This window comes from Miniopterus natalensis, chromosome 2 (genome assembly GCF_054644295.1).
Source record: "Miniopterus natalensis isolate mMinNat1 chromosome 2, mMinNat1.hap1, whole genome shotgun sequence".
Lineage (NCBI taxonomy): Eukaryota > Metazoa > Chordata > Mammalia > Chiroptera > Miniopteridae > Miniopterus > Miniopterus natalensis.
The window spans coordinates 99,215,873-99,232,259 of NC_142082.1; the positions used below are offsets into that span (position 1 = coordinate 99,215,873).

Below are 16,387 nucleotides of genomic sequence, written 5' to 3' on the forward strand. Positions count from 1 at the left end.
ATAATGTTTTTTAAGGAATTCAACCTAAAATTACAAGACAAAACAGTGCTTATATGCAAAGTTAAAAGTCATTTCAATGCCAACTAATGTTTGACTGACAAGTGATATGAAACTATGTTATGTAGCTTTCCATGCAGTCAAAAGTTAAAGAAGTGAGATCTTCATTACCCCCCACTGGATTTGCAGTACATGTGTTTTCTGAGATCAAACTACAGTTTTAGCATAATTTTTCAGACTTTGATGCAAGTGCAAAGAATATATTTTCATATCACAAAATTCATTTTACTGTGCAGATGAGGCACTTCCTCCTAACTCAGTTGAAAGAGATTAGTCTGCAGAGTAATGACATGCAGAAGACAATATCAAGAGGAGAATAGATTCTTTAAATGCCTTCCAAACAATGATTATGCTGTATGAAATTGTATGCTTTTGATTTTTTTCCCACACTCTGAAAGCTTTACTTGCTTTCCATAACCAAGAGAATGGGTGGAACATATTTTGAAAGAGAAGTAATGTCTTCTGAAAATGTCACTTTATGTCTTGTTTGTTCTGTTTTGCCATACTCTATTCTTCCATTGTATTGGTATTACCAGATCATTCCCACTGGTTGCTAGGTGTTCCGCAGAAGAAAATGGCTCTGTTGTTACCTTGGGTTCCGGCAGAGTGGAAGACACAGTGGACTGGAGCGGTGTGAGAAGAATCCAGGGTTTCGGGCTCTGGAGATGGAGCTCAAAGGGCGGCCATCAGGACTCCTGGCCTGAGGCATTCACCCGTACTGCCCGTATGCTTGTGATTTGATATCAGTATGTGACAGTATCTATCTGGGTAAAAAGACATTTTCAAACATGAAATACATAAAATCTTATTAAAAATCAGCATTAATGTATGAACATTTGCATTCAATTTTTTTTTTAACCCTCACCAGAGGATATGTTTACTGATTTTAGAGAGAGAGGAAGGAAGAGAGAAACATCAATTGATTGCCTCCTGTATGAGCCTTGACAGGGATTTAAGCCTGAAACCTAGGTATGTGCTCTGACTAGGAATCGAACCCACAACCTTTTGGTTTATGGGATGATACTCCAACCAACTGAGATACACCGGCCAGGACTGCGTTTGAATTTGATCTTAGGGAACAGTAACTTTGAATCCCAAGTAAGTGAAATATTCATCTTCTCCCAAAAAGTTTCATTTTTATTCGTAGATCTGTCTTACAAACATTATACTCAACTATTATCACTATAATATTTGGAATTTCATCAATAAAAATTGTGGAAAATTTTGTCTCATTATGTAAAGTCAGTGCTAAAAACTTAATAAACTTTAAGTATTTATTACTTAAATACTATCCTTAATATTCCCTGTTAGTCCTGAAACCTAAAATATTTGCTGTGTGGTCCTTCACAGAAAAAGTTTGCTGACTGCTGCTTTACATCAAAGTATTTTCTGCACAGTTGTGTACCTGCACATATTAGCAGAATTAGTGCTTAGCCTCACAGTTACTTTAAAAGAAAATAATATATGGAACAGTTTTGTTTCTACTGGATTAATTGCAGGTTATTCACTGTAAAAAGACCTTACTGTTTTGTGTTAATATTCTAACTTGAAGAAGAGGCTTTCTGTGATTGTCCTATATTCTGTGATAGATTTATGGAATATTGGAATTTCTTACTGTGTAAAAGTAGTATGCAATTTGCTGCAGTGTAATTCTCAAGTAACATAGATGATGCCTTCAGTGAACCTGTGCTTGAAAAAGGGGCAAATGTAATATGCCAAAACACATAAAGGAAACAGCTTTATTTTCAAGAATGTACTGTAGTCACTTAAAATGCCTAAAACTAGATGTGTTTAATTTTGAGGCAGAGTGTTAGAGCGCCTTAAGAATAGATAAGAGGCAGAGAGGAAGAGCCAATCTACTCACACCAAACTCTGATTCTCTCAGGAAAGCATGGAAAAATACTATGATTTTCTCTTCTAAGCGTATTCATTGGTTTACTGTTCAGGAAATGAGAGTAGGGCAATTTGTACTTCTTCCTGGGATGCCATTCTTCTGTATTTCTGGGCTTCCTACTCTTTGTAGTCTTGGGTAGAAAGTATCTCTGCATAGAAGTCTGGAATGATTCTAGGAGATGTTTGGAAAGCTGGGAAGAAAAGCCAGAACGATGGGCTTGGGGGGCTTTGGTGGAAACCAGAGGTTCAGATGATGATCTTCTAGCATCTTATAGAATGGAAAAGATTAGCAATAGTTGTTTGCACAGACAAAAAAAAAAAGCTATAGAGAATGACAGGATCATGGGTGATTACAGTTGAGGAACAAGATGGGCTCAGGTAGTTTAATTCATAGGATTTTGCTTAGATTTAGGTTGTATGACATTAAGTGCATATAAATGATGCATGGACAACTATAGGCTGTTCCTTTAAAATGTGTTTCTTCAGTATGACTTTTTGTTCTTGGGTCAAATAATTTTAGTGAGAAATTCTACAGTTTTAATTGATACAAGTGGAAAATACATTGTCAAGAATAAATGGAAAGAAATTAAGCAAGATCATCTTTACTGTTACTGCAGCTTGTAGTCATTGTAAATGAGGAAGGAAAACCAGCACCTGTAACATGAATCAGTAGTTCAGAGCTGTGTAATTTCTCATTATCTCCTTGGGTATTCTTTTGTGATCGCCTTTGTGCTGCCAAAATTAGAAACTTTGTTCAGTATTATAAGATGCATTCAGATAACCTCAGAGAAGGAGAGAACCATTTTGACTTCCAAGTAGTTTTAAGCTGATATTTTAAAGACTAATAAAAAATATTTTAAAGTCAGTGCTGAAAACTTAATAAAAAGTCATTATATTTAATGTTTAGGTCTCTGAAAGAAGATGAACTTGGCTGAGATCTGTGACAATGCAAAGAAAGGAAGAGAATATGCACTTCTTGGAAATTACGACTCATCAATGGTGTATTACCAAGGGGTGATCCAGCAGATTCAGAGACATTGCCAGTCAGTCAGAGACCCAGCTATCAAAGGCAAATGGCAACAGGTAAGGTCACATTATTCAGTGAGTCAGGGCAGTAGTCTATGTACTTGAAAGATTAGAGCTTGAGATGTAAATAGTTTTTATTTGTCTGAATACAGAAATATATTTAAAATGTACTCTGAAAAATTTTCTTTCTTGCCTAGGTAATATTTTATATATATTTTTGATTATTTCATAAGACATACTTCAAAGATTCTAATTGAATCTATTTTTAATTTTTAAAAATTTTCATGATTAGTTCCCTACTTGTGAGTACCAATTTTTGAAATAAGGTATTGCTACTTGCCCTTTCCCCTTTCAGTTCTACTTGTAGTTTTGACCCATTTCGTAACCTTTTCCTTTAGAAAGTTTCTTTTTTTGAAAGACTCCTTACAAATACAAAGGAGTCAGTAATTTAATAAAAAACACTAATATATTTGCTGTCTCTTGACTATACAACTTGATTTTATAATAGTACAGTTAATAAAACCTTGAATTATAATTTCCCCACTTATTCTTAAAACTTAAAATCCTTTTAAAATTAAAAGTACAAAGTCAAGCATTTCTTTGAAGTTTCCATTTTACATACTAATGTCTTTTAAGTGTTTCTTCTAATTTTTCCACTAGTCAGAAATTGATGTTTTACTAAATTTGCAGGGTGAATTTGGCTTATTTTCCAACTTAAGTGTAACCAGATTATGTTGAGTGAGAACAATAGGCTTGCTCTAAGTCAAGCAGAAATTTTTAGTTGTTTTCGTCTATCCCGCATACTAGCCACAGATAAGAGTGGTTTATTAATCTAGTACGGAAATATTTTTGACATGTCCTTAATTTTGTTAAATAGTTGCCATTTTGATTCAGATATTTCTACTGTTTCTTTCCATTAGGTTCTGAAATTTTATTTCTCCAAGTATATCACATAATTGCACGTATGAGCAGTTGAATTTTACATAGGTTTTTCTTTGGTTCTGCATCTCCTTTATATGTTTCTTTCTATATTTTATTCAAGATAAAGTTAAGGGAACATTTCTTATGCCCTGCTTTACAGTAAAGTGTGCTTTCTGATTAAAAAAGAATTGTTAAACTGAATTTATAAATGTAATTTTCAATCTATTATCTATTTGCCTTTGAAAATTCAATTCGGCTCAGTGTTTCAAAACATAAGCATTTCCACATAATAGGTGCTTAGTGAGGTTTTTTTTATATATAGGAAAAATCTTGCCTCTGAGCCCCCAAAAACTTTACCCAGAACTTGAAAGAATTTAACGAGGCCCCAAAGAATTCAGATTTTAAGTGAAGGAGAATTTAAATAAAAATAGAAGTGGATAATTCATATAGTATTTTATCATTTCAGGCTTTCATATGCTCATGACAGGCAGGCATTTCATATTTAATGAGATTGAAGACAAGAACTGCTGGTCAGAATTTTGGCTGATAATTTTTTGGAAGCTAGCCCTTGCCGGGTAGCTCAGTTGGTTAGAGGGTCGTCCTGATGTGCCAAGGTTGTGGGTTCCATCCTCAGTCAGGGCACATACATGAATCATCCAATGCATGCATTAATAAGTGGAACAACAAATAGATGATTCTCTCTCTCTCTGTTTCCTTCTCTCTCTAAAATCAATAAATAAAAAAGTTTTTTTGGAAGCTGTTTCCAACTATATTAAAATGATTTAGTATTAATATTATAGCTTTCTGGGAATGGCTAACTGAATTAGTTGCTTGTTTTAAATTATGTTCATGGTCATTACATTCCTTGGTAGAAGTAAAGTTCCATTATAAAAGATATTACTAGTTCCCCGGTGAAAAGGTATTTAATTATGTCTTTTTTCAAACCAATTTCTGCCCTTCTGTCTAAGTAGTTCTTTGTTTTTGAATGTTTTAATGACTCATTTTGCATACTTTGAAAAACATTAAGAAAACTTACATTCTATAGCAATTTATATAAACTTGAAACAGTTTCTGGCATAAAAGCTATATATGTTTTTTAAGGTTCGGCAGGAATTATTGGAAGAATATGAACAAGTTAAAAGTATTGTCAACACTTTGGAAAGTTTTAAAATTGACAAGCCCCCAGATTTCCCTGTGTCCTGTCAAGATGAACCATTTAGAGATCCTGCTGTTTGGCCACCCCCTGTACCTGCAGAGCACAGGTAAATGAGACTTCATGTTTTCTTTAGGTACTTCTGTAGCTAATCAATATTCAGAGTGGAGAGAGAGAAGCTTTATTTGAACAAAGGATGAAAAAGTCTTTTGGGGGAGCATGTAAATATAATATCTGTGTATAATTTTCACACCTATAGGTTTATAGAATTTGTATTGGATAAAGAACAGAAGTGAGTCACTTGTCATATATCTTGCTTTTAGAATGTTTACTACTGTACTTATTTATAATAATAGAAATCTACTAGTCCTAAAATTTGTGAGTTAGGTGAGGTCTTTCAGATTTCATAATATCCATATCAAAACTTGGATGGCTTTGCTTTAAAACATTTTTGCTTTGAAAGACTCTTAAATTTAGATGAAATGGTAGACAAATTGGACTCACCTGGTTGGACCTACAGCCGATTTCCAGTCTTAGTTTTTACTGTTTCTTAAAGGTTAAAGGTCAGATTCCCTAGTGTGGCATATAAAGATCTAAGTTTATCTCCCTAATGCCCAGCCTACGCATCATCTACACAAATCTCTCTCTTCTTATTCTTTACTGTTGTCTTGCCTTTGCACAGTCTGTTCTTTCTTCAAGGAATACCCATAGTTCCCATCTAAGCAACTTATATTCGTTAAGTATCAGCTTAAATGTATTTCCTCCTCTCTGCAGCCTTTTCTAATTTGCCCAGGTGTGACGGTTTGTCATAGTAGCTAAGTTGCATTTTTTGGTTTCTACACAAGATTAGGAGTTTTGCAAAGTCAGGACCATAATTTTTTTTTATTATATATTTTTAAATTGATTTTAGAGAGAGAGGAAGGGGGAGGGATAAAGAGATGGAAACATCCATCAATTGTCTGCCTCCTGCACGCCCCCTGCTGGGGATCAAGTTTGAAACCCGGCCATGTGCCCTGACCAGGAATCAATCCAATGACCTCGTGGTTCATGGGTCGATGCTCAACCTTTGAGCTACTCTGGTTGGGCAGGACCATAATTTTTATTTACTCAAAACAAAAATAAGAAACTTCCATTGTTAACACAGGGTTTGGCACATAGGCATTCAACCAGTACTGAAAGAATAACTAAATTAATTCCATAAGTGAAGAAAGTAAGGCCTGAGAGACCCTGACCTGTAAGTTAGGCTAGATCAGGATCTGAGTTTAGGTCTTTCTGGTTTTCATTCACCTAGATTGTGAAGTGGTATTGTGGCCAGAGTGTTGTATCACAGAAAATAAGTTTCCCTTTGGTCAGTAGCTGTGATCTTGAATGTGTTGATCTCTTGAAGTTTCCTAAAAGCATTTAAAGAACTGTGAAAAGTGGTTAATTTATCCCGAGTTACAGATAATTTTATGATTTCCACTATAAAAACACTGTATGATGCCCGGCCAGAATGGCTCAACAGTTGAGCATCAACCTATGATCCAGGAGATCACAGTTTGATTCCCAGTCAGGGCACATGCCCCAGTTTCGGGCTCAGTCCCCCCCAGTAGGGGGAGTGCAGGAGACAGCTGATCAGTGACTCTCTCATTATTGATGTCTCTCTCTCTCTCTCCCTCTTCCTTTCTCTCTCTGAAATCAATAAAGACATATTTAAAAAAAACACACCACTAGATGATGATCTTTTCCTAAGGTCTATAACAAAATAGTGCTTTCCTCAGATATAACCACCTTCACGTGTTTTGGATTGAGGTAACCTTTATCCCTCAGAAGGCAATGTTTCAAGAGTCATAGGATTGTTACCATGGAAGTACCAAAGTAAATACTGAGAAAAAGAAATAATTTCATTTTGATCTATCAGAACTTGAAAATTTTGTGTATGTATATATAATAAAATACCTTGTTTTTTTCCTGAGTCATTAATTTAGAAATATATTTTGTTTAAAGCCAAAAGATGATAATTGACATAAGCGTTGTGTAATTTAAGGTGTAGAATGTGTTAATTTGATACATTTATACAATATATTGCAATATGATTATCACTGTATCATAGCAGACACCTCTATCACATACATAATTATAATAATAATAATTTTTTTAATCCTCACTAGAGGATATTTTTCCATTGCTTTTCAGAGAGAGTGGAAAGGGGAGGGGAGAGAGAGAGACAGAAACACCAATGTGATAGAGACACATTGATTGGTTGCCTTCCCCACACACCCCGACTGGGGCTGGGGATTGAGCCTGCACCTGAGGTACGTGGCTTTGGCCGGAATCAAACCTAGTACCCTTCAGTCCAAGGGCCGACGTTCTAACCACTGAGCCAAATTAGCCAGGGCATATCACATAATTATTATTTCTTTTTTCTGGAGGGAACAGTTAAGATCTAGTCTCTTAGTAACTTCGAAGTTTATAATACAGTAATGTTGACTATAATCACTATGCTATGCATTAAATTTCCAGGACTTATTTTTCCTGGTTGCAAGTGTGTTCCCTTAAACAGCATTTCCCTCGTTCCCTTAACCCCCCCAGTCCCTGGTAACTACCATTCTACTCTCTGTTTTTATGAGTTTGGCTTTTTTAGATTTCAGGTGTAAGTGATATCAGTCAGTATTTGTCTTTGTCTGACTTATCTCACTTAGCATAATGCCCTCAAGGTTTATCCATAGTGTTGCAGATGGCAGGATTTTTTTCTTTCTCATGGCTGAATATATTCCATTGTACATATGTACCACATCTTCTTTATCCATTCGTCTGTTCATGGGTTTTTAGGTTGTTTCCCTTGGCTATTGTGAATAATGTTGCAGTGAACATGGGGGTGAAGATAGCTCTTCAGTATCCTGTTTTCATTTCCTTTGGATATAGACCCAGGAGTGGAATTGCTGGATCATAGGGTAACTCTAATTTTTTTGAGGAACTTCCACACTGTTTTCCATAATAGTGGAACCAGTTTACATTCCCACCAACAGTGCACAAGGGTTCCCTTTTTTCCACATCCTTGCCTATTCTTGCAAAGAGGAACACTTATCTCCTATTCTTGCTAATAGCCATTCTAACAGGTGTGAGGTGATATCTCATTGTGGTTTTAATTTGCATTTCCCTGATTACTAGTGATATTGAGCATCTTTTCATGTACTTCTTGGCCATTTGGAAGTCTTCTTTGGAAAAATGTCCTGCCGATTTTTTAGTCAGATCGTTTATCTTTTTTTAAAATGAGTTATATGAAGTTTTATTATTTTATTTTTGTTAATCCTCACTCAAGGATATATTTTTCATTGATTTTTAGAGAAAGTAGAAGGGAGAGAGGGAGGAAGGGAGAGAGAGACAGAGAGAAAGAGAAACATCGATGTGAGAGAGACATGTAGATTGGTTGCTTCCTGCATAAGCCCGGACTGGTACATGCATCCCAGGTACATGCCCTTGACGGGGAATTGAACCTGCAACCCTTTGGTGTGCGGGCTGATGCTCTAACCACTGAGTTACTGGCCAGGGCTGTATGGATTTTTTTAATATATTTTGGATATTAACCCCTTAGTCAGTATACAGTTTGCAAATATTTTCTCCCATTTGATAGTTTGTCTTTTCATTTTTTGGATTCTTTTGCTGTGATGAAACTTTTTTAGTTTGATGTACTCCCATTTGTTGATTCTCATTTTTGTTGCGTTTGCTTTCGGTGTCAAACAAAAAATCACTGCCAAGATAATACCAAGGAGCTTCTTTACTATGTTTTCTTCTAGGAGTTTTAAGGTATCAGATATTATGTTTAAGTCTTTTAAATTCATTTCAAGTTTATTTTTGTGAGTGGTGTAGGGGTCCAGTTTTATTTTTCTGCTGGTGGTTATTCAGTTTTCTCAACACTGTTTGTTGAAGAGTCTGTTCTTTCCCCACTGAGTGTTCTTGGCCCGCTTGCCAATTAATTAATTAACTGTAAATTTAGGGGTTTATTTCTCAGCTCTTTATTTTGTTCCAGTGGTCTGTGTGTCTGTCTACTTTTATGTCAGTACTATACTGTTTTAATTACTATAGCTTTGCAGTACAGTTTGATATCAGGAATATGATGTGAGACCTCTGGCATTATTCTTTTTTCTCATGATTGCTTTGGTTATTTAGGGTCTTTTGTAGTTTCATAGAAATTTGAGGATTATTTTTTCTATTTCTGTGAAAAATGCCATTGGAATTTTATTAGAGATTGTGTTGATTCTGTAGATAGCTTTGAGTAGAACGGACATTTTGACAATATTAATCTTTGATCCATGAACACAGGATATATTTCCATTTGTTTATGTTTGCTTTAATTTCTTTCATTTAAGTTTTGTAGTTTTCATTGTACTTGTTTTTCACTTCTTATATTATTGTTTTGATGCTATTGTGAATGGAAAGTTTTCTTTATTTCTTTTTCAGATATTTCATTGTTAGTGTATAGAAACACATTGATATCTGTATGTTGATTTTATATCCTGCAACTTTACTGAATTCGTTGATTAGTTCCAACAGTTTTTTTGGTTTAGTCTTTTCTATTTTTGATATAATATTACCAGCATATAATGCCAATTTTTGCTTCTTCCTCTTTGATTTGGACGCCTTTTAGTTCTTTGTCTTGCCTACTTGCTCTGGCTAGGACTTCAAGTTCAACGTTGAATAAAAGTGGCAAGAGTGAGCATCTTTGTCCTGTTCCTGATCTTAAAGAAGGTTTCAGTTTTTCACTGTTGAGTGTGTTAGCTGTGGGTTTGTCATATATGGCCTTCATTATGTTGAGGTATTTTCTTTCTGTATCCAATTTGTTGAGGGTTTTTAATCATGGAAAAATGTTGTATTTTGTCAGCTGCTTTTCCCACATCTATCGAGATGATCATATGATTTGTATCTTTCATCCTATTAATGTGGTGGATGTATTTATTTATTTGCATATGAGAACCACCCTGGCATGCCAGGGATAAATCTCACTTGGTAATGGTGTATAATTCTTTTACTATGTTATTGAATTTGGTTTCCTAATATTTTGTTGAGAGTTTTTGCCTCTGTGTTCATTAGGGATATTGGTCTATAGTTTTCTTCTATTGTTGTATTCTTGTCTAGCTTGGTATCAGGGTAATGTGGCCTCCTAAAATGAGTTTGAAAGTGTTCCCTCTTCAATTTTTTGAGAGTTTGAGAAGGATTGGTGTTAACTCATCTTCAAATATTTGGTAGATTTCACCAGTGCAGCCATCTGGTCCTGGGAATAACTTTCAGTATAGGAAATACCTGTTCTGAATTGCTAGAGCACCATGATGTATTTCAGAAAACAGTGGACACAGATAATAACTGTAATATTCGTGGCTCAAACTGAATAAAAAGTGTGGTTGGCATTTTCCCATTGATGAACACTTACCTGAAACTTTTCCTCTTTTGAAAAATACTAGCCCTGGTATTTCCTTTTTTTTTTTTTTTTTTGGTACTCTCTAAACTTCCCAAAATATAGATCTGATTTATTTTCATACTTGTGCTTTAATCTTTACTCCTAATGAAAGATGAATGGACCAGAATGTATTTCTCCGAACCTCCATTCTCTATACTAAATTAAAAAATAAAGTTTTCTTTGTATGTAGCCATTGTATTTTTCCCTTCTGTGGGCCAGAAACCCTTAATAAAAACAAATCTAAGACTGCATATTGCCCAGGGGAAACATTTTTATTCCCATGTATATCATCAACAACAATAGAATAATACAACTCTAGAAGGTTCTACTAGTGAAGAAAATCTGTTTAATACCTTGAATACTACATAAACTTTATGAATAAAACCTTTACATAAGCAAAGCCACATTTGATGAAGATACTTCATCAAATAATAATATCATAGTGACATATATGTAAGGCAGATGTTAATGAAGTAAAATTTACACAGGTTTGTAGCACAGTGTGTGTTCATGAGCTGATAAATAAGTAAATATTAAGATTTTAAGTTTAGGGTTAAAAGTTATGGGAAGTTAGAGTAATAAAATATTTTTCTCCTTTTGCAGTTTTTTTCTTCTATAGGTTATATAAAACAAACATAATAAAATTTTCCTTAGAAAGAGTGAATAGTGGATATAGTCATTAGATAATCTTGGTTTAATGGGAAGACACTTGATTTGAGTCCATGAGTGTGAAGTCTACCTCTGATCCCTTCTTGCTTTATGACCTTGAGCAGGTTATTTAGCCTCTCCAAATATTAGCTTCACTATCTGTAAAACTGGGATCTTTACCTCATGGAATTAAGAGAATTTAATATCTAAGACAGTAATGGTCAAATAATTAAAATGAATAGTCAGTTTTGAAAGAAAGTAGCACAATGTTCTTTCAGATAAATAAGCAAATAACAGAATTAAAAAATGATAGCCTCACCAAGTGGAACCCCTCCTATCAACACCTGTAGAGCCCATCTGCACCTGCCCTCCCCTTTTGTATTGAATTTCCAGTCAGTGTACTGCAAGGAAGCTGGACACTAGGTAGACCCCATATTAAACTGTACTGTTATTTAAAATGCAATAAAGCAGTTTGACATGAAAAAAAAAAAGATAGCCTTATTCATAAGATTCCTCAAGGAATTTATTTTTTCCCCAGAACAGTCTACATAAATCCTTAGTTCTCTGAAATGTTTTTTTCTGTTAATCCTCACCTGAGGATATTTTTTTCCATTGCTTTTCAGAGAGAGTAGAAGGGAGGGAGGGCGAGGGGAAGAGAGAGAGAGAGAAACATCAATGTGAGAGAGACAAATTGATTGGTTGCCTCCTGCATGTGCCCTGACCCAGGACAGGGAGTGAGCCCACAACCAAGGTATGTGTCCTTGACCCGGAATCCAACCAGCAACCCTTTGGTGCTCAGGTTGACGTTCTAACCACTTAGCCACATTGGCCAGGGCAGTTCTCTGAACCATTTTGAATAATTCTGGCAGAGAGAATATGGTTTTTTACATATCCAGGTCTCATGAAATTGGTGATAATTTTCAGGGAAAGAATGATAACTAATTATCACTTACTGAATGTTTTACAAGTATTATCTTATTTAAACCTCCAATGACCTCATGAAATAGCTTCTGTTATTGTGTACCCATATTACTATTGCTAATTTATTATTATGAACCCCATTTATAGCTGAGGAAATTGAAGCTTATAGAGTTTGTCATTTTCCCAAAGTTATCTGAACAAGAAAGTGGGAGAGCCAGGATTTGAACCCAGATCTCCTCAAGTTGAGGTATCTTATTTATATCCATTCTGCAGTGTTATTTTCCTACACACACTCAATGGTGTCTGTGGGTATGTTTTGATATCATCTGTATATCCTGATACATCCACTTGATGAAATTCTTATTAGAGGTGATAGGAGAATAAAGATGCTGAAAATGCTAAATTAAATAAATGTTGATATTTTAAATGTACTTTCAAGTTTTCTCTATGGGAGCATCACACTGAAATTGCAGTGGAAGTCCATAGGAAAATAGAATTCACTTTACCTTACTTTGCACAAAATGTTTCCAGGATGCATCTGATGTGTTTGGCATTAGGCACGAATTTGGTAGCCTGGTTCATGGCTATGTCCTTTTCACTTCATGGACTTTTAACATAAAACTTCTCCATCATCCCTGTGGCTGGACACCAAGGTATCTGTATACTGTGGGTCCCAGTGGTGGTATGCCATGTTTTTGGAAGTTAATACCTTATATGTCATGATTCTGCTGAGTTCAGTCATGATTCTGTTTTCAATCACCAGCAGCTGCTGGGATAAATCAAAACAATCTTTTAAAATGAGTTAGATTCATTGCTTTAAACTTGAAACTAAACTACAAAAGTAGGATTTTGATGGGAGGTAGTGGCAATATTAGCATTAAACTTCAAAGAGATGAAGTCTCCAGGTCATTCTTAGTGTCCTAAGTTAAAAGCTATCTTGTATTAATTAAGTTATAATATTTTTCATACAAGTTTATTAAACACATTCTCTTTAATGAGACCATTTTATTTTTTTATTTTTTATTTTTTTTAGAGAGAGAGGAAGGGAGAGAGAGGGAAACATTGATTTTTGTTGTTCCACTTATTTATGCATTCATTGGTTGATTCTTGCATGTGCCCTGACCGAGGATTAAACCTGCAATCTTGGTTTATTGAAACGATGTGCTAACCAATTGAATACCTGGCCTGGACGAGACCTTTTCCCTCCCCTCCCCTCCCCTCCCCTCCCCTCCCCTCCCCTCCCCTCCCCTCCCCTCCCCTCCCCTCCCCTCCCCTCCCCTCCCCTCCCCTCCCCTCCCCTCCCCTCCCCTCCCCTCCTCTCCTCTCGTTTTCTTTTCTTCTTTTTTATTTTATTTTACTTTTTTGTTAATCCTCACCTGAGATATTTTTTCCCATTGATTTTTAGAGAGAGTAGAAAGGAGGGAGGGAGACAGAGAGAGAGGGAGGGAGAGAGAGAAGCATCACTGTGAGACACATGAATTGGTTGCCTCCCACACATGCCCTGACCATGGCTGGGGATTGAACCAGCAACCCAGATACATGCCCTTGACTGGGAATCAAACCTGAGACTCTTTGGTGCCTGGTCAATGCTCTAACCATTGGGAACTCTGGCCAGGGCAGGACAAAACCATTTTAAAATGGTCTCTCCCAGTGAGACCTGAGGCCACAAAGCTAAGATTTTCTGAATTGGAGCATTATTTGACATAGCATATATTCAATAAACTATTCTTGATTTAACTTAAAAAATAAATTTAAGTAAATATTTAAAGTTACATATTTTGGGAGAGATGGCAGTAAGAATAGGGGACACAAGCCTGAAGTTAAATCTTTGGCTTATTCTGTGTAGGTAAATTAGAACTTGAATAGGCTTTTCAATGCTGTTTCATCTGGAACCAGGGAAAACAGCATAATGTGTCTCTATGTTCATACAGATAGGAAGGTTGATTTGTATCGAATTTGTGTTATCCTGTAGGATCTCAGCCAAGGGAAAATTCTTACTTACTTGGTATTAAAGTTATTGCTTTATGTTTCTTTGGGTATCCAAATAGATTAAGTAACTGCTAGCATTTAATTTGCAGTGGAAAAAGATCAGTTAAGGCCAAGGTCAAGTACTGGTAGACAATAAACTATCTCATCCTTATAGGTATTTCACCCAGGCTCTGGCTCAGTTATTTTCCTGGGATTAGGAGGCAAGAGAGCAAATTTCTGTCAGTTCTGCCACTAATTGAGTGGTCCTCCAAGTTTAGTTTACTTTTCTGTGTCTTATTTTTTTCCTCTGTAAAATGTATGTTGTGATGAAATTGTTTTGTAAAATTGTTTTGAAGTCTTAGGAAGAAAAATACAGTATCATTGATCTATCCAACATGTGTTTTATGAACATTCATCATATGCTAGCCATTATCTCTGGCCCTGTGGAAAGTATAAAGGTAATAATCTTCCTACCCTCTACACCCACCCCCAAACACACACACACATTGGAAAATAATCCAGACATCCTGGGAAATTTTCGCGGGGATGCTGGCACCTATTATATGTCAAGTACTGTGCCAGTACTATGCTGGGATGCAGGAACAGACTCCATCCCTGCCCTCTTAAGCGTGCAGCCTTAGAGTAAAAGTGGGTGTGAGAGCCATTACTGAGATAGAATGTACTGGATCTGGTGATTAATGAGATAGAGAGAGTGAGAGAAAAATTGGAGCAGATAATAAAATTTCCAGGAATAGGAAATTTCCAGGAATGTTGAATAGGAAATGGAAATGAGAACCAGAGTTTAAGAGAGATTGAGATTAGTGGTGGTTATTTAGGAATCACCAGTAAGCAAGGGATTTTAAGAAAGAAAATTTAAGGTCATTCTTTATGTGATGGAGAAGTTATTTGCCTAATATTATTCACAGGTTGAGATTAAACTCATTTTTTAGCATTCTGGAGTCATATTCTCTTCTGAAATCCTGTTTGTGGAGAATGGGAGGGACTCTATTTTTAGACTCTGGATAGAATGTAGGTAGCAGTGCTGATTAACCATGATAACTGACATTTACTGAATTCTTGACTGTGAACCAGTTACTGTGCTAATAAGCTCTTTACATGGTTTATTTCTTAATCTTCACAACCACCCTCTAAAATAAGTACTATTTTTTTATCCCTATTTTTTTGGAAAACATTGAAATTTAAAGATTCTTAGCAACTTTATCAAATTCTGTGTGTAGGTCAAATAAGGTAGGATTGAGAATTGAGATGGATTTTGCATCATGGAGCTCATTGGTGCCTTGATGAACATTTTGGGTGGAATGGTGGTGGAGAATAACAGAGTGGGTTCAGAGAATGGAACCAGAGGAATTGAAAAGAATGAATGTCTGCAGTTCCTCAGAGTCTTGCTGAAAGGGAACAGAGAAATTGAGTAGTAGTTGGGGAATACATGTAGTCAAGATTTGTTGTTTTGGAGGGAAAGGACTAACAGGATGTTTGTATGCTGATGAGAATGCCACAGAAGGACGGAGAACATTGAAAATATGTGGGAGAAAATGGACAACTATGGAGCGATGTCCTTGGATAGACAAGAGGAGATGGAACCTAGTGCTCCAGTGGAGGGGTGCGTGGACATCTGATTCAGAGTAATAGGAGGGAAGGCGGTTAAGACAAGTAGGTAGATTTGCAGATGAGCACCTGTGGAAGGTCTCTTCTGATTATTTCAGTGAGGGAGGAAAGCAGGCAAGATTGTCTGAGAATGAGGGCAGGAGGCAGATGTTTCCCAGAGTCTAAATTCTGATCTGAGGTATGCCAAGAGTTCTAGGTCATTCCATTTTGCTATCTTTTATGTTTTCTCCAGGAAGTATTTGTCTTATTTTATAGGATTCTGTACTCATTTGAAATCTTCATTTTGGAATTCTAAGCAAGTGCCTAAACACTTGGTATTTCTGTCATTTTTTTTTTTATGTTACAGAAAACACAACCGAAAGATAGAAATTTTAATTCATTAGAGATAAACTAAGAAATGGGAACAAGATAGTGGTAAGTCAGAATGAAATCTTAACACATTATTTTAAATGTTCATTGAAAAAAACCTTTGCCTTGCTGCATGTTAGCCACTGCTGTTTCCCTTCTTTGTTCCTTTGCTGTCTGCTAAAATGTACACTGTACATCTGTTGCCTTTCACTGCCCCTTTTTCCTTAATAACTGACAATCCTAGATCTCCATTCATTGCAGTATTGGGAGTGAATTCTTGAAGGTCACCTCCTGATTTAATTGTGGAATGTCTGTTCTTAAGACTTACTTTGTTTAACTTTTGTAACATTTGATGTTTATCATCTTTCTTCTTTGGAACTCTCTTCTTATGG

The 16,387-nt window shown here is 35.8% G+C and overlaps 1 protein-coding gene across 1 annotated transcript in view; it reads left to right on the forward strand.

Moving 5' to 3' along the window:
• The first annotated feature begins 292 nt into the window (after window positions 1-292).
• The window catches only part of KATNAL1 (katanin catalytic subunit A1 like 1), a 75,893-nt gene continuing 59,798 nt past the window's right edge, over window positions 293-16,387 (forward strand). Inside the window, exons 1-3 of the mRNA XM_016213565.2 lie at window positions 293-1,155; window positions 2,858-3,033; window positions 4,999-5,159. Coding sequence (XP_016069051.1) covers window positions 2,872-3,033; window positions 4,999-5,159 — 323 coding nt within the window. The 5' untranslated portion in view covers window positions 293-1,155; window positions 2,858-2,871. The remainder of the gene's footprint in view (window positions 1,156-2,857; window positions 3,034-4,998; window positions 5,160-16,387) is intronic.